This window comes from Equus quagga, chromosome 10 (genome assembly GCF_021613505.1).
Source record: "Equus quagga isolate Etosha38 chromosome 10, UCLA_HA_Equagga_1.0, whole genome shotgun sequence".
Classification (NCBI taxonomy): Eukaryota; Metazoa; Chordata; class Mammalia; order Perissodactyla; family Equidae; genus Equus; species Equus quagga.
Genome location: NC_060276.1, coordinates 80,486,773 through 80,505,886, shown reverse-complemented (window position 1 = coordinate 80,505,886; position 19,114 = coordinate 80,486,773). Strand labels below are relative to the sequence as shown.

The 19,114-nt window shown below is 44.9% G+C and overlaps 1 protein-coding gene across 1 annotated transcript in view; it reads left to right on the top strand.

Annotated features, from left to right (window-relative positions):
* ITIH6 (inter-alpha-trypsin inhibitor heavy chain family member 6) overlaps positions 1–14,754 on the top strand; it is a 28,788-nt gene extending 14,034 nt beyond the window's left edge. Inside the window, 10 exon segments of the mRNA XM_046672873.1 lie at positions 193–309; positions 5,767–5,938; positions 6,680–7,995; positions 7,998–8,341; positions 8,343–8,739; positions 10,563–10,657; positions 11,712–11,743; positions 11,927–12,040; positions 13,238–13,620; positions 14,545–14,754. Of these exon segments, the coding sequence (XP_046528829.1) occupies positions 193–309; positions 5,767–5,938; positions 6,680–7,995; positions 7,998–8,341; positions 8,343–8,739; positions 10,563–10,657; positions 11,712–11,743; positions 11,927–12,040; positions 13,238–13,620; positions 14,545–14,754 (3,180 nt within the window).
* The last annotated feature ends 4,360 nt before the right edge of the window (positions 14,755–19,114 follow it).

The following is a 19,114-nucleotide window of genomic DNA, read 5'->3' as shown; positions in this document are numbered from 1 at the left end:
AGCCTGAACAGCAGAGATACAGATCTGGTGGAGGAGATGGACGTTGAACAAACAATTGCACAAATGCCTGTTTAACTAGAAACAGTGATAAAGCCTAGGAAGGAAAAGAGCAGGCTGTTATGCGGGAGAATAAGAGAGTCTGATTTAGACTGGCTTTCACGGTTCTTGTTGGTTTCACTTCGTTTTGTCCAGATTTACGCTGGCTATTTTATTCATTACTTTGCTCCCAGAGGCCTCCCACCTGTCGAGAGAAACGTGGTGTTCGTTATTGACGTGGGCGGCTCCATGTTTGGTATCAAGATGAAACAGGTAACAAGGACCTTTGGGACCTTTCATAACTCTTTTTCTAGAAGGCTCAGAAAGCAGAAAGTGCTGAAACAGTGGTTCTCTGGGGCCAGAGACCATCACCCTTGGATCTTATAGGCCTGAGCCTACCTTAGGGTCCTGGTACCTTCGTTGTCAGGAGCCATGTAGACCTGGAGCCACAGAGTCCTTGGAACATTGAGGGGTCGGCCCCGTGGCTGAGTGGTTAAGTTTGAGCGCTCCGCTGTGGCGGCCCAGGGTTTCGCTGGTTCGGATCCTGGGTGCGGACATGGCACCACTCATCAGGCCACGTTGTAGTGGTGTCCCACGTGCCACAATTGGAAGGACCCACAACTAAAATATACAGCTATGTACTGGGGGGATTTGGGGAGAAAGAAACAGAAAGAAAACATAATAGATTGGTAATAGTTGTTAGCTCAGGTGCCAATCTTAAAAAAAAAAAAAAAGAAGAAGAATCCTAAGAACATTGAAACATTGAATAATGGAGCCTGAAACAATTGAGACCCTCAGCCCCAAAACTCCAGGTCTCATAGGGGCCCAAAGTCATAGAACCTTTGAGCTAGAGTACTCTGGTATCATAAAAGCTGTGTCAAAAAAATAAAACCTTAGTCGTTTCAGACTCTGAAACTTTGAGAGGCCACAGGTTTTTGTTTTTTATGTTTTATGTTTTTACTTCAAAGCCAAAAAAATACGGTGCACTAGCATTAGAGTGCTTAGAAACCATAGAGACCTGGATCCATCTGGGTTTAAATCTTGTAGGTCTTCTACTAGAGCACCCTCGAAACAGGTCTTGAGTCTTAGACCAAGGAGATTTTGACTTTAGAGCCTGAATCGTAAAGTTCTGAAAGCAGCATTTTCAAACCATAGTACTCTGGGGCTCTAGAATTGTAAGGTTCATGTGTTCTAGGCAGTGTAGGCTTTTTACCTTGAAGTTCTGAACCACAGAGCCCATGGAACCTAAGGCTCACTGACTTGTTTTACCCGAGTGTAACCTAACTGGGGGAAGGGAAATATTGAAAACTGTCTCCCTCTAGCCTTCAGTGTAGGGGAAGGCATATATCCAACTCCAAATTTTTCTAACATTTCCATCTCATCTAAGGTGAGAAAGAAGCTGGGGAGCACTCGTGAAGGTCATATTCCAGGGGCACAGGCACCCTAAAAGACTGAGACCTAATTATAGATCTAAGGAATGCTTCCCCTCCCCCTACACATTACCACCACATCAACTGGCCTCCTGTTTAACCAGGAGGTTACAGCTGAAAGAACTGGAAGCCTAGACTCTGTTTAAGAAAGAGTCTCTAGGGAAACCCAAGACAATAGAGGAGACAAAAACAAGGACCCTAGAAGAAATTTAACTTCTGACACCTGCAACTGCAGCAGCCAGCAAACACAACCTAACTCCTAGGCTGATAAACATAAAACCTCACACTAAAGCCTACTTACCTCAGTTACTTTTACCTCATACACCACGTCTGGCTTTCAACAAAAATTTACAAGGCATGCTAAAGGGAAAAATCACAGTCTGAAGAGATAAATCAAGCATCAGAACAAGACTTATATGGCATAGATATTGGAATTATCAGACTAGGAATTTAAAATAACCATATGCTAAAGGCTCTAATGGGAAAAGTGAACAACGTGCAAGCATAGATAGGTAATGTAAGCAAAGATGGACACACTAAGAAAATCAAAAGGAAATGGAAGAAATATAAAACACTACAACAGGAATGAAGAATAGCTTTTTTGGGCTCATTAGGACACTAAACACGGGCAGAGAAAGAATGAATGAGCTTGAAGATATGTCAATAGAAACTTCCCAAACTGAAAAGCAAAGAGAACAAAGGAATGAAAAAAAAAAACACAAGAGAGTATCCAAGAACTGTGTACAATTACAAAAGTGTAACATACGTGTAATGGGAATACCAAAAGGAGAAGAAAGAGAAAGTAACAGAAGAAATATTTGAAGGAATAATGGATACAAATTTTCCAAAATAAATGACACCCACCAAACCACAGATACAGGTAGCTCAGAGAACACTACGCAGGATAAATACCAAAAAAATCTACACATAGTCGTATCCTATTCAAACTACAGAAAATCAAAGACAGAAAATCCTGAAAAAAAATCCAGTAGCAAATAACACCTTACTTATAGAAGAACAGAGATGAGTTACATGGGACTTCTCTTAAGAAATAACGCAAGCAAAAAGAGAGTGGAGTGAAATTTTTAGAGTGTTGAAGGAAAAAGCCACCAGCCTAGAATTCTGTATAGCAAAATTATCCTTCCAAAGTGAAAGAGAAATAAAGACCTTATTAGCCAAACAAAAATTGAGGGACTTGTCAGTAGACTTGCCTTGCACATGTAAATGTTAAAAGAAATTCTTCAGAGAGAAGGAAAATGGTTAGTTCAGATACTTGGAACTACATAAAGAAACGAGCAGTGTTAGAGAAGGAATAAATGAAGGTAAAATAAAATATTTTATTTTTTAATTACTTTATGTAACAAATAATTTGTGCAAAATAGTAATAGCAGCAATGTATTCAGTGACTATAGCTTATCGATCAGTGAAATTAATGACAGCAACGTTATAAGGGACAGCAGGGAGGAATTGGGAGATTCTGTTACAAGGTATTTGTACTCCGCATGAAGCTGTATAGTGTTATTTGAAAATGGGCTTGGATTAGTTGTAAAAGCATATTGCAAACTCTAGGGCAACCACTAAGAAAAGTTTTTTTAACAAAATGGATATGCTAAGAGACGAGGGAAATGAGATCACATAAAACACTCAACTGAAACCAGAGAAGGCAGAAAAAGAGTGGAAGATAAAAAAAAAAAAAAAGAAAGGACAACAAATAGAAAACAGTTAAATATGGCAAATTAGTAATCACTTTAACCATGAATGGTCTAAATACACCGACTTAAAAACAGAAACTGTCAGTGTTGATTAAAACAAAACAAAACATAAACAAGACCCAAGTATATGTTGTCTACAAGAAGCCCATTTTAAATATAAAGACACAGATTAAAAGTAATGGGATGGAAAAAAAATATACCATGCTAACACTAATCAAAAGAAAGCTGGAGGGGCCCGCCCCGTGGCCGAGTGGTTAAGTTCTCGGGCTCCGCTTCAGCGGCCCAGGGTTTCACTGGTTTGGATCCTGGGCGCAGGCATAGCACTGCTCATCAGGCCATGCTGAGGCAGCATCCTACACAGCAGAACCAGGGGCAGTCACAACTAAAATATACAATTATGTGCCAGGGGGCTTTGGGGATAAGAAAAAGAACCATAAAAAGAAGATTGGCAACAGATGTTAGCTCAGGTGCCAATCTTAAGAAGAAAGAAGGAAGGAAGGAAAGCAAGCAAGCAAGCAAGCTGGAACAGCTATATTAATTTTAGACAAAGTAGACTTCAGAGAAAGTAAATTATCAAGGATAAAGAGGTGCATTATATAATGATAAAGGGGTCAATTCTCCAAGAAGACATAACAATCCTTAATGCGTATTCACCTAACAACAGAGTCTCAAAATACATGAGGCAAAAACTGATAGAACTGCAAGGAGAAATAGATGAATCCGCTATTATAGTTAGAGGCTTCAATTCCCCTCTATCAGAAATAGACAGATCTAGCAGGCAGAAAATCCATAAGGACATAGTTGAACTGAACAGCACTATCAATCAATTGGATGTAATTGACATCTACACAATACTTCATCCAACAACAGCACAATACGCATTCATCTCAAGCTCACATGGAACATTTGCCAAGATAGACTACATTGTGGATCGTAAAACACATCTTAACAAATTTAAAAGAATATAAATCATACAAAGTATGTTCTCAGACCAAACAGAATTAAACTAGAAGTCAATAACAGAGAGATAGCTGGGAAATCTCAAAATAATAGGAGATTAAACAACATGCTTCTAAAAACCTAATCTGTCCCTGGTTAACAGGAGCTTCTCAGGAAAGGCTATCCTCTATGTCTCAGCCCTCTCAATGAAAACAAAAATATGGTGCTTAGCTACCTATCCTAGAATGTGCGGCCTATCCCTGAGTTCATCCTATGGCAGGAAAGACTGATCCACTTAGAAGCATTTGAAGCATTTTCTATCAGTTTCAGATATAGAGAAAGGTGGGCCACAAGTGCCCTTCCTGTGGTCTCTGGAACTCATACCTATAAAAAGGGTTGAAAGTATAATATTGTGCTTAAAATAACTGGATTTAATATCTCTAAAATATGGATTTCAGTCCCTGAGCCATCAGTGACTAGCTGTGTGACCTTGAACAAGTCATTCCACCTGTCTGAGCCTCAGTGTCATCACCTGCAAAATGGGGATAATATCAGTACCTTCTTCATTGTGTTACTGTGAGGATTAAATGAGCCGATGCATCTAAAGTATTTAGCACAGTGCCTGGAATATAGCAAGTGTCCTATAAATAATGTTCTAATACTAGAACCTATATACCCTATTCTTGGAACCTCCTACATGTCTAGCCCTATGCTAAGTATTGTCATGGAGCAGGGAGCCAAGAGGAAGAAGCTTTCTAAGTTCTGTTCTCAGAGAGCTCAATACCTGGATGGAGAATGAAAATATTCTACATAAGACAGTCAGTGAACAGCTTGGGAATGGGAATGTGTGGGTGCAAAGGGCATGGGTCAGAGTAGGCAATGAAGGAGGGTCTGCCCAGAGAAGGAGCAACTGAAGGAACAGTGAAGACATGAACAAATAAAAAGGAAGTAGGAAAGTCTGTTATCTACAGGACACAATAAGAGTAAAGTTGTGGAGACGAAATGGAATCTGGGTTATCTGGGGGCTGGTAACAAGACCAGCCTGCAAGAAACGTACGGTGAGTAGAAGAACAGATTAGATAGAACAGAACCAATGCATGCAAAGTCATTGAAAGGCAGCTATAAAGATCCGGAATCATAAAGCTCTTAAACTTTAGAAATTTGGAATCATTGAATCCTGAGTCATGGGTTCCAGGAACCATGGAACACATAGAGCCTACTGCTCTGAAAGCATAGAGCTTGAACCTTCTAAACCACTACTGTCCAAGAGAACTTTCTTGATGATGGAAAGGTTCTAAAATTCTGAGGTCTCCAATACAATAGCCACTGGCCACATGTGGTTATCGTACACTTGAAATGTGGCTACTGCAAGTGAAGAAACAGAATTTTAAAATTTTAACTAACTTACATTAATATTTAAATAGCTATAGTTAGCAGCTCCCATTGGACAAATGCAGTTCTAGGCTTTGGGCCATAGAGCCTCTAGAGCATTTTGATTTGAGAATCCTAGACTTATAGAGTGCTGGAGTCAGAGAGTCTTAAAATCATATAATGCTTAGACTTTAGTCCCGTATATACAAAGAGCCTTTCAGTCTTCAACAAGACCTCAAGTCTTGGTCCATCTCCTTCACTTCATCCAAATCCCACAGACTAAAACGGCCATGAATGTGATCCTTGGTGACCTGCAGGCCAATGACTACTTCAACATCATCTCCTTTTCTGACACAGTTAGTGTCTGGAAAGCTGGAGGCTCCATCCAGGCCACCATCCAGAATGTTTATGATGCCAAGGACTACCTGGGCCACATGGAAGCTGGTGGCTGTAAGTGTCAGACCTACCTACCCAAATGAGCAGACTGTGGTTATATGGGAAATTCTTGAAATGCTCCCTCCATTCCCCCATCCACCTCACTTATCACAATGCCTGAAATATCACTATTACATTTTATACAAATATGTCCCTTCATCTGTGTTCCTTTTCCTAGTGGAAAGAGCACAGCTGATTCTCCATGTATTTTTGGTCACACTTCTCTTTGGGCCTGAGTTTCCTCTTCTTTAAAGCACATACTCAGAAGAATTTGTTAAGAGTTTTTCAAAATCAATAATCCAGATATTTATTTCCAAGATCTGTTTCCTAGATATTTATTTATTTGAGCAAGCTACTGCCCTGATTCTGGTTTTTGATCAATCCTCTCTCAGACAATTACTGAAATCTTCCCCACCCACCACCTCTTGTCAACTCAGCCCTTTCTTCCCCTGTAGCATGGAGGTGGGGGTGCTATCTTTGGGGAGCTGCCATTCTGACTAGAGAATGAGACTTTCCCCCAGGAAACTGGCAAAGCACAGTCTGAGACAGGGAGTGCTAAAAGCTAAGGACATATGGGCCCCACTGTTAGATCTCTGTGTGGGGGTAAGGGAGTTGGGAAGGATGAGCAGTGGAAATAGTCTGAGCAAAGATGAGGAGATATGACTGAGCCTGGGAGGTTGGTGAGATGCCCAGTGTGTCTGCAATGGGGATAGAAGTAACTAGAAAAGATGGTCTCACAGTCTACTCCCCAGTTAGGGACCAACATCAACACAGCTCTGCTGGCAGCTGCTTCAGTGCTGTACCCTAGCAACTAGGAGCCTGGGAGGGGCCCCAGTGTGGGGAGAATCTCTCTTATCATCTTCCTGACAGATGGAGAGCCCACAGCCGACATGATGACCCCCAGTGTGATCCTCTCCAACATCCTTCAGGCACTGGGCAACAGGGTGAATCTTTTCAGCTTAGTTTTTTGGGATGATGCTGACTTCCCACTGCTACGTCACCTGTCCCTGGAGAACTGGGGAGCAGCCTGGCACATATACAAGGACACTGATGCAGCCCTACATCTGGAGGGCCTCTACAAGGAGATCTTCATGCCTCTGTTGACAGATGTGCGTCTGGACTACCTGCGGGACTTAGTTGGGGCCTCCCCTTGGGTCCTTTTCCCCAACTACTTTGGTGGCTCAGAGCTGGTGGTGGCAGAACAGGTGCAACCAGGTGAGCAGAAACTAGGCATCTACCTGGCAACCCATGGCCCCAGGGGTCAGCTTCTCATGTCCCGCCACAGTGAGGTGGCCACCAACAGCAGCCAGAAGGCCTTTGTTTTCCCAGGGGAGCCAGTCCCCAGTGTAGCCCACTTCATCTGCCACCTCTGGGCATAGGTCACCATTGGAAAACTGCTGGAGGCACGCTTCCAAGCCTGTGATGCCACCACTTACCTGTTGGCTGCCGAAGTCCTCAACCTGTCACTTGAATACAACTTTGTCACACCTCTGACTTCACTGGTCACGGTGCAGCCCAAGGAGGCTGGTGAGAAGGCCAGGAGACAGACTCCCACCACAGGTGGACCAGGCACCATCATGCCCTCATCCACCAGCATGCATGGCCTAGGGGCAGGCACAGCCTGACCAGCTTTGGCAGCTAAGTTCTCTCCCAAATCAAGTCTTGTGAAACCAAAGTCCTACTTATCCTCAACTACTCCTGCCTCTACAAAGAAGATGCCTAATTCCAAGGAGTTGGAGCCACTGGGTCAGAGCCGTAGTACTCTATCCACTCTAGCACAGTCAAAGCCCAAAATTTCAACACAACAGGATTCTGGAACCTTGGCTCAGCCAACTCTCAGGATGAAACTGGCTGCCCTTGTGCCTTCAAATTCTGGTGCTCTATTGCTTCTGAAGCCTAGTACATCACCACACCAGAATCCTGGTACCCTATTACCCATGAATTCTAAGACACAAGTCCCACCTCTGAATCCTGGCACTCCATCCCAACCCAAAGCTGGCATTATGAAACATGTTTCTCCACTGCACTGCAAACATGGTGCTCCATCACAATCTAAACTGGATGCCCCAACACACCCCAACCTGGGGTATTCACATCACAGTCACCCAAAAGGCTGCCACAGCCCAGGCCTGAAGTCTCCACACTTCAGATCCCCAAATACCCACCACACACCAAACCAAGAGTTCCTCCTTCCAAGAGCCCAAATAACCTGCCGCACTCTAGACCTGGGATCCTCTTACCCAAGACCTCTAAAATTCTGTCACCTCTTAAATCTAGTGCCCCACCTCACCAAACTTCCCTCAGTTTATCACTTTCCAAACCTAGGACCTCAATCCCCAACAAACCCAAAACCCCATTACCCACTAGACCTACCAGATCCAGGCCCCTACCTCCTCAGAGCCGAAGCACATTCCCAAGCAGTCTCAAGTCCTACAAGTCTCAGCAGTACCATAACCACCTCTGTTCTTAGAGAACCCCTCCCTACTCCCTTTCACCCCACTCTGCCCTCTCTCCTGCCCCCTGGAAGGCTCTGGCATCAGCATAACCTGCTGCCATAACTCCAAAACACCAGGCAAATTCTGAGACCATCTGTGTCAGGAGTCCCAACAATGGGCCTACCCAACAGCTCCAGCCCTATGCCAGAAGGCAGCCCCTCAAACCTGCCAGTCTTGACTTCTAGCATCCTCCCTGAGGCAGTCAGCCTGCTTCTTCTCCCTGAGGAGCTAGAGCTGCTCTCTGAGTCAATGGTGGAATCCAAGTTTGTGGAATCCTTGAACCCACCAGCTTTCTATATTTTCCTCACTCCTGACAAAGATGGTGAGTGCCATGGGCAAGAGGTTAAGCCACGATGGGGAGGTATGAATGGAGAGCACCAGGAACTGGGCATGTACAAGACTTGTGCAGATTCTAGTGATAGTACAGCTGCTTGCTTACCTGCTTTGAGACTTTAAACCAGCTACTTAACTTCTCTGGACTTCAGTACATAGGCACAGAATTAGAGACCCTTGGAGGGGAGGAATGTTAAGACTGGGAAGGCTGAACAGATACAAACCGGCCAAGCTGTGGCTTTGACATTCACTTTGTTGGACAAGAGAATTACTCATGCTTCCCAAACAGGGGAAAGATGTGGGGTTATAAATGGGAGCATCACTGGGCAAGGCAAGTCTGCTTGATTCTTTTGTGCTCTGTGAACAGCCCTACTTAATGAGAGGAGTATAAAAATTAGGGAAGATGATGACAGTTATCTTTAAATTTCCCAAAGACTGAAATAACAACAGTAAACAGTTTTCAGCTCTTCCTATGTGCAGGAACTTCTCTATATATTGTAGTTGTAGTCCCTCATTTAATCCATTCAAGAAACTGTTAATATCTGCATTTTATACATGAGGAAACTGAAGCACAGAGAAGAAACTTGTTCCATGTCACACAGCTAGTAAGAGATTTGAACCTACATAATCTGGTCCCAGACTGAATGTGGTTCACCAGTCCACTATTCCGCCTTCCTGAAAGGAGCGACATTTTGGGAATGACCTTATAGGGCAGGATTAGAACCAGTTGGCCGTGGCAGTAAGTCACAGGGATACACATTTGGGCATGACATCCTGGACATGCGCCTCTCCCTTACCACCTCCCCTCCCAATATCCCATCCATCTTCAATTCCTAACAATGTTACCTCTAATATATTTGCCCAATGCACTCACTTCTCACCACCCCAACTGTTATTATCCTAGGGCATACTACCATTGTGTCTCACCTAGAAAACCGTTCCAGCCTCCTCACTGGTCTCCCTGCTTCCTCTCTTAAGAGATTCTCTTGGCCATTCTCCCCCAGCAGCCAAAGGGATCACTTAAAAACATAGATCTCTTCATGTCCTTTCCCTACTTAAGTACCCTCAAGGGTTTCCCATCATACCTAGAATGAAGTTCAAAGTCCTCTTTATGGCCTACCATCTATCCCATACCTCTCTGACCTCACCTTCTCCCAGTCACTCTCTGAACTCTAGCCCCAGTGGTCTCCTCTCTGTTTCTTCAATGGGCCCTTCCCCCACACCCACCCCCACTCAGGGACCTCTGTCAATCTATTCTCTCTGCTTGATAATTGCTCTGACCTGCCTTGCCCTGCCCTCTTCCTACCACCTTCATCTCTTCCACTGCCACTGAAACTCCAGCTCATAACTTAGATCTCAGCTCAGATGTCCTTCCTACCCTCCCCCCTCACTGCCCCAGACTACCTCAAGTATCTGTAACTCCCTCAGTCACTCTATTATTTTTTTCTTATAGCATTTGTCACCATTGGTAATTATGATTTCATTCATGTCTGCCTCCCTGACTGAAATACAAGCTTCATCAGGTCAGAAATCACGACTGCCATTTTCACCACCATATCCCTGATGTTTAAACAGTACCTGAATGAATGAATGAACAAATGAATGTGTGCATAAATGCTATTAGGAAGAACTTTGAACATAACTGAGCTTGAAAGACTAAGATACTGCAGAGAGCATAAGGTCCCAGTCTTGGAAATATGCAGGTTAGATTGGGAAGCCAAAGAGAACTCTCCTGGTCAGAAGGAAGGTGGGCCAGGGCATCTTTGCCCTGGGAGTGTGAAGGATTTTTCTTATTTCTTTTGTGCTTGGTGGGGAATCCACACTGGGATGGCAATTCTAAAGACATCCTGGGAGGAGCTGGAAGTAGGATGGACTCTCAGGAAAGCTCTACTGGCCTAGCAAAATGGTGAACAAGGAGCTCCCCTGACAAAGATCCCTAAGTTTTTATTTCCATTCAATTAGAATTCTCATAGGTGTTGTGTGAGCACAGAGGAGGGGCAATGTATTAGTTTTCCATTGCTGCACAGCAAATTACCACAAACTTAATAGCTTAAAACGACACCTATTAATTTTCTCACATTTCTGGAGATCGGAAGTCTAGGCACAGGTTAATTAGGTTCTCTGCTCAGGGTTTCAGAAGACTGAAATCAAGGCGTCTGTAAGACTGAGTTCTTGTCCTCTTCCACGCTCATTCATGTTTTTCGCAGAATTCAGTTCTTTCTGTTTGTAGGACTGAAATCCCTATTTCCTTGATGGCTATTGGCCGGCAGTCACTCCTAGCTTCTAGAGGGCATCTGGGCCACTTTCAGATCCTAAGGGGTTTTTTGCATTCCTTGCCACCCAGTTCATTCTATCTTCAAAGACAGCTATGGAGAACTCCTTCATGTCAAATCCTTCTCACACTTAAAATCTCTCTGACTTCTCTGTCTCTGACCTCTAGACTCAGATTCAAAGGGCCCATGTAATTATATCAGGCCCACTTGGATAATCTTCCTATTTTAATGTCAACTGTACCACATAATATAACCTATTTATGGGAGTGATATCTCAGTCCTGGGGATTTTACAGGGTGTGTACACTGGGGCATCATGAAAGCCATCTTAGAATTCTAACTACCACAGGCAGAGAGCAAGAGAAAAAAGCATTAGAGTTGGCCTCAAAAGATAACTAGAAATTGATCTTTGGTCGCTAAGGAAAAGGAAAACATTCCAGGTGGAAGAAAAAAAAGGGTTACTAGCAAGAGAAGGCAGAGCACTCATAAGAATAGTCAGTTCAGTTAGGCTGGAGCATGAAGAGGAGACTGGAGAGCTAGGCAGGGGATAGATTTGAGAAAAGACTTAAATGCTAAGCTCAGGAATTTGGCCTTTATCTGGGAGGAGGTGACTCAGAGGCCGGGGGTGGGTCCCAGAGTTTTAGAACTATGATAGATCAGTCACTAACACACTCTCCTTTGTAGGCAGGTTTCCAAACGGCTCCACCTTCTCATCCTCAGGTAAGACAGCCACCCTCACTTTCCTGTTTGAGTGTAGGAGAGCTTGTGCATGGGCACTAGGGCTGGGCTCTCTCTCTGGGGAAGTAGACATGGCCTCCTACTGTCCTCTTCTCTCCCCTTCCCTCTCTCCCCTCCCATGCCTTCTAGGGCCATAACTTCAGAGTTGCATCTCCTACCTTGCAGTGGATGGGGACACCCACTTTGTAATTCACAAGCCACGCTCAGAAGAGAGGATCTGCTTCACAGTGGATGGGCATCCAGGGGACCTGCTACAGCTCATAGATGACCCGAAGGCAGGTGAGAGGTCCAAGGACTCTACCCCACATAACACCACAGCCGGATATATTCATGTCAACACCCCCAGACATTTGTGGACTGATACTTAAAAACATATAGCAGTGGCCCTCACTAACACAAAAGTACACACTCAGACACATGAAAACACACATGAATACACTGTAACACCAAGACACTCACAGATATGGACACACACACACCAGAGCATATAGTAAACTCACACAAAGACATACCCAGGCACACATATTTTGACACTCTCCACACCCACACACAGTAACATACAAATATGCACCCAGATACACAGTGACACACCACATATGCCCAGATATACACAATGACACATACATCAACACACTCAGACACACATCACAGATACCCCCAGATTCACCCCAATATCCAAGAATTCAACACACATGGGCACACATACTCTGCTAGTCTAGACATACAAAACTCACTGATGCACACAAATACTCACCGTGACACACACTCACATGCATTCACACTGACACCCCCAGATACACATCAATATGTACCAACACACAACCAGACACACACAACATAAACTATTCATCAAGATGTATAACACAGGGGCTGGGCCCGTAGCCCAGTGGTTGGGTCCACATGCTCCGCTGTGGCAGTCCAGGGTTTTGCCAGTTCGGATCCTGGGCGCAGACATGGCACTGCTCGTCAGGCCACGCTGAGGCAGCATCCCACAGGCCACAACTAGAAGGACATGCAACTAAGATATACAACTATGTACCGGGGGGATTTGGGGAGATAAAGCAGGAAAAAAAAGAAGACATATAACACCAACATATCCAGAGACACATATAAACATAAAAAAATATGCTAGCATAGCAACTTCTCCAAATATGCAGATGCACTGATATGCCCAGAGATACTCATATGAACATGATCAAACACACACATTTACACACTCAGAGGCAAACACATACATGCAAATAGCCCCACTAGGGTGAGCATGCACACACATACACACATGCCCACACACTGCACAGGAAGGAGCAGCTGGATGGGCTGTGGTAGAAGCACTTTCCTCAGGAGCTAGCTCTCTGACCACAAACCTGCACTACTTCATCTGGACCCTGAGCCCTGAGACCTCACCTCTCACATGGGTGACCATGTGAATAACCATGTGAAAGCCTGTGCTCCAGGCATGCACTTTCTTCCTTCCAGGGCTGCATGTACATGGACAGTTGCTTAGGGCACCACCAAGGCCAGGCCACAAGGACCAGACCCGTACCTACTTTCAGATCATCACAGTTACTGCAGACAAACCCCAGGCCTACACTATGATCATCACTTGCAGTTCTATATCTGTGCAAGGCAAGTGTACCTTGCTCCTGTCCTGGGACCAGCCTGCCCTACTGAGGAGGCCCCAGTTGGAGCTCCACGTGGCTGCTGCAGCCTGCCTCACCATCCACCTTGGGCCCCACCTCAAGCTCCTAGTCCTCTGGCACCACTACAGGCACCCCAGCACTCTGAACCTACCCCATCTGGGGTTCTATGTGGTCAATGGCTCAGGTCTCATCCCCTCGGCCTGTGGCCTGCTTGAGTAAGTGCTGCTGAGGATGAGAGGGGCCAGGGAGAACCAGTCCAAGAGAGACCCTGCCAGGCTGAAAGGCCAGTGAACTCCCAGCACCTCAACCCCCCAATCCACAAAGAGGAATAAGAGTCAATCTCTGCCCTTGGAGAGTTCCTGGTCTTGGGAGAGGATAGACTCAGACATGGATAGTGATCACAGGAAGTTATCAGTGCTAGAAAGTAGCCCAGGGAGCTGGAGGAACCCAGGATGGCACACCTCACTCAGCCTTGAAATTCAAGAAAGATCTCCTGGAGGAGAGAGATCCACACTGAATCTAGAAGGCTGAGCAAAAGTGTAGAGTAAAGGAATGGAGATTGTAGGAGATGGAGCTGGAGTGGTCAGAGTAGAATTCCAAGATGAGAAATTAGACTTTATCCTAAAGACAATGGGGAATCATGAAAGGTTATGAGCAGGGGAAAGACACAGTCATATATGGGTATTATGAAGATCCCTCTGGAAGCTGCTATAAAGGGGGATTGCAGGAAGCCAGATTGTAGGTCAAGAGATACTAGCAGAACTTGAGGCAGAGGCCCACACCAAAGAGTTTGGGCAGTGATGGTGGATTGGACAGATATTTTTACTTCCTCTGGGCCTACCCACTCCTCTCCTCTCCTTCCCTCCAATCTACCCTGTCTTCTCCTCCAAGCAAAGCCTGAATGTCCCCCTTCTGCTGCCATCTCATCTACTTTGGCTCTCTACTTCCATACTATACTCCTGTCCCATCTGGCTCCTCCACATTTTCTACAATGTCCAGCCTCTCGCCTCCTCCAGGTCTTTGCTGCCCCTCCTCTCTTCCACTTTTTCTTCTAGGTTTCCTGCTTTAGGATCTTCTCAGAGAACTCACTGGGGACTCAGGCCACTACTCTGACTGGCACTGAATCTTTCTCCCTCAGGGAAGTTCCAGCACACAGACATCCGGTTGGTGGCAGGGCCCACGGGACCAAGACTGCAGAGGCACCAAGGCCCAGATGTGCCTGTGGTTCTAGGCAAGAGGCTGCTGAAGGATTCACCAGGGATGCTGCCCTGCTGGGCTTTCTGCTGGCTGGTGAAGTGCTCTCATGTACAGCAGCTGCTGGGCCACCCTTACCTTGCCTATGTCCTGTTATAGTCCCTGAACCTCAGAGCCAGGAGATCTGAGCTTGGGAGATCCAGAGGCCAGGGCAAGAAGTGAGCCAGAAGCAAAGACTTAAGGACATGGAGACCGACACAGGGATACACACTCTCAGACATGTGCTAAGTGACATATATACAAGGACACACAGACATGCAGACCTATCCACCTAGAGGCTTAGGGACTTCTGCCTCCTCACAGTCCTTCCTGTCTCCAGTCTCCACTCTCTTCAACATACTCCATACCAGCCTTAGAAGTGACTTTTTTAAAACAAAAAACTGACTGAGTCACCAGTCATACTCACAACCTTCTCTGGCTCCCATGGTATATTTAAGGGTCTTGGAGTTCCTCTAACAAACCGTGCTCTCTACCACTGCTAGGCCTTTCCTTCTACATGGGATGCCCTTTTTTGGTTTCATGTAGGTAGATTTTATGCATCCTTTAAGTCTTACATGTCACTTCCTCTAGAAGGCCTTCCCTGACCTTTCTCCTAGATTGAGTTCAGTTCCCTCTGTGTTCCAATAGTCCACCACACCCCATCCAAACTCACAGAATGTATCATACTGTGTAGTAGTCATCTATTTATTTGTCTGGATCTCTGGCTTAGATTGAGCTTTTTGAGGGCAAGGACCTTTACTGAATCATTTATGTATCTCCAGTACCTGGTACATAGTAGGTGCTTAGTAAATATTTGCTGAATGAATGAACAAAAAAAGGAACATCAGCAGACACACATGTATACATACTTACAACCAAAGATACAGGACCATACACAGAAAGACAGCAACAAGGACACAGACGTGGATGGGGAAATAGAGCAATAGAGACACATGAAAACACAAGGCAGAGGGATCTCAAAACAAAGAAAATGGATGTAGGGACATGTAGACATACAAAGAGGGGTTCAGGGAGCCAGAGTGACAGCATCAGGGACATACACCCAGAGAAACAGATGCTCTCTTGCTGGGCTTCTGTATCCCCATTGTAAGGTAGTGTCTCTGTCACAAAGAGGCAGGGAGACAAAAACAAGGTCACCAAGAGACAGTCACACAATGACTAATGTGAAGACAGACATAACAACGTACAAACTAAGAGATAGATATGCACAAAGATTCAGACACAGGAGCAAAAGGGTCAAGACACATAATGACACACAGAGACACAGGGACACAGAGGTAACCAGGGAGATATTAGTCAAGACTAGAGTCCAAGACACTAAGGACAGAGAGTTAGAAACACAGAGACATACTCACATGCTGACTTGCAGACATTGAGTGGGAGATGAGAGGAGAACACAAAGACACAGGACCAGACACCTATAAGGATATAGAAACAGAGACGTTACACAGACCCAGACTTGGTGACAAAGACCCAAGGACACAGGCACATGCGGAGGAACACACTAAGAGTGACACAGGAGCACAGACTTATATATTTAGAGATCCAGTGATGAAGACATGCGGATACAGGCACCTGAATGGTGACAAACACCAGCAAAGAGATAGGGGTCAGGTCAGGTAACAGAAACATAAGGACAAGCAAGGTAGAGGCCCAGGTGTAATGGGGACATTGTGACACAGTGACAAGGACACAGGAATTCAGAGACAGAGATCCTAAAACAAGTAGACATAGGGATATGAACCCACAAATACAGTCATATAGATACAGGCTAGACATAGGGACAGAAACACAGGGACACATCTGGAAGGATCAAGATAGGAACAAAGAAACCTAGACACATAGAAACAGACACACAGCCATAAGCAAATGGGAAGAGACATGGTCACAAGGAAATATATCCAGAGAGGCAGGGATGAAAAAACACAGAATCAAGATACACCTGGGGACACCCAGAAATAGAGACACACAAATAGGCAACCAAGACCACAAAGGAAGGGATGGGGACAGTGAATCAGACCCAGGGACACAGAGATAGTGGCTCAAAAATAAAAAGACATGAATCTAGAGACCAGACACAAACAGAGAGACAGGGACACAGAAATGGTGAGTCAGATCAAAATAAAACCAGGGACAGAGGAAGACAAAAAGAGAAACAGATGCAGAGAGACACTCTGACAAGCGGACCCTTAGAAGCAGCACCCCACCCCCCCACCGCCATCGTGGGGACCCAGAGAAAAAGACCTAGGGACTGAGAAAGAGAGTTATTGAGTCACAGGACAATTTATGACACAGCCACACCAACATTAAGAAACAATAATATAGAGACATTGGTAAAAGCTGGGGAAAATAGAGAAGTAGGATAAATACCAAATGCTCACCAACAAAGGGCACATGGAAGGAGGCGTATGCAGATTCATGAGCACAGACACTGAAACACAGAGGCTCAGAGAGAGACACTCAGACCCAGGGAACACAGAGAATCTGGGACAAAAATTAGATCACAGAGGTTCAGGGACATGCAAAGACTTGGGGATACACAGAGATAGGAACACACAGACACTGGAACACAAAAGTTAATGGGCGCCCAGACGCAGAAATGAACAGACACTAGATCACATGCAAAGACTCAGGGACCTTTAAAGGTTCAGGGACATGCAGACTCGGAGATGGACAATGACTCAAGGACACATAAAGACTCAGGAACATGCAAAGATTCAGGAACATGTAAAGAATCAGGAACACACAAAGTCTCAATGATGCACAGAAAAAGAGATGCACAGACACTTGAACACAGAGGCTTATTGGATGCCCAGATGCTGAAACATGGAGATCCATGGGAACACAGAGAGAGGGAGACACAGATTCCAGATTGCAAAGGCTCAGGATGTGTAAATATTCAAGTACATTCAAGGACAAGTATTCACAGGCACTCAAACACACAGATCAGGGACACAGAAAAACAAGGACATAGAAGCAGGGGAATACAGATAGAGACTTAGGGACACCCAGAGATAGGGATATACATACGCTGAAACACAGAGACTAATAGGATGTACAACACAGGGATGCATAAAGAATGGAACACAGAAACTCACAGACTAACAGGGGGCCAAGGACATGCAGATACTGACCACATTATCCAATGGAAACCACAGACACCAGAACATAGAGACATTGGGACACAGAAACTTTGGGAAACTGAAATATGCAGACACTGAAACATAGCCAGAAACTTGCTCATACAGATATTAAGATACATACAGCCATTGGGAAACATAGGCAACCAGTAATACACACGGAGACACTGACACATACAAACACTTAACACACATAGGCACTAGAACAGACGTCAGAATACATAGGGACACAGAGACAATGGGATCACACACTACTACACAGACACTGGGATACAGAGGGACACATAGAACCTACGTACACACACACACACACACACACACACTGGGATACACACACCACTGGGGCACAAGGAAACTGGGTTACAGAGACTGAAGCACACAAAAACTAAAACTCAGACACACACAATGATATGTTGACCCTGGGACACACAGACAATAGGATACAGACATTGAGGCACACAGACACAAAGACATAGAAAAACACTGAGACACACAGACACTTTGACTCACAAGTAGTGGAACATGCAAATACTGGAATATACATACACTGAGGTACACTGGCATTGGGACACACAGAAAATGGGATACAACCTGTGACATACAATTATTGAAGTTTATAGAGACAGTGGCACATACAAACACAGGACTATACAGAACTGGACCATACAGACACTGGGTCAAACAGACATTGTGACACACAGATACTGGGCTACAGATACTGAGGTATACCGAAACTAAGAGACACATGCAACATGCAAATGGCCACTGGGTACACAAATGTTGGGACACATAGAAACTGAGGAACATACTGGGATATACACAGACACCAAGACTCACAGACACTAGAACATACAACCATTAGGACATAAACAGATATTGGGATACCCAGGCATTAGAGTACAGAGAGGCTGTGATCTACAGACACTGGGAAATATACAGATACTGTGACACACAGTCATTTTGACACAAAGACTCTGGTGCACAGTCAGAGGTAGGGACAGAAGTTAGGACTTATAGACACTGAGGTTCACAGACACTGGGATAGATAAACATTGAGACACATAGACACTTGGCTGTATAGACACTGGGACACAGCCCCTGAGACACATAGACACTTGGATGTACAGAGACACTTATGGATGTAGTCACTGGGACACTCAGGCACTGGGAAACAGGGTGCACAGACATTGAGACAAATAACCACTGGGATATACAGACACTGAGACACATACACACTGACACATACAGATGTTGCAGTACACAGATATTGGAATACACAAACACTGGGGTCTTCTGAAACTGGGACATACAGACACTGG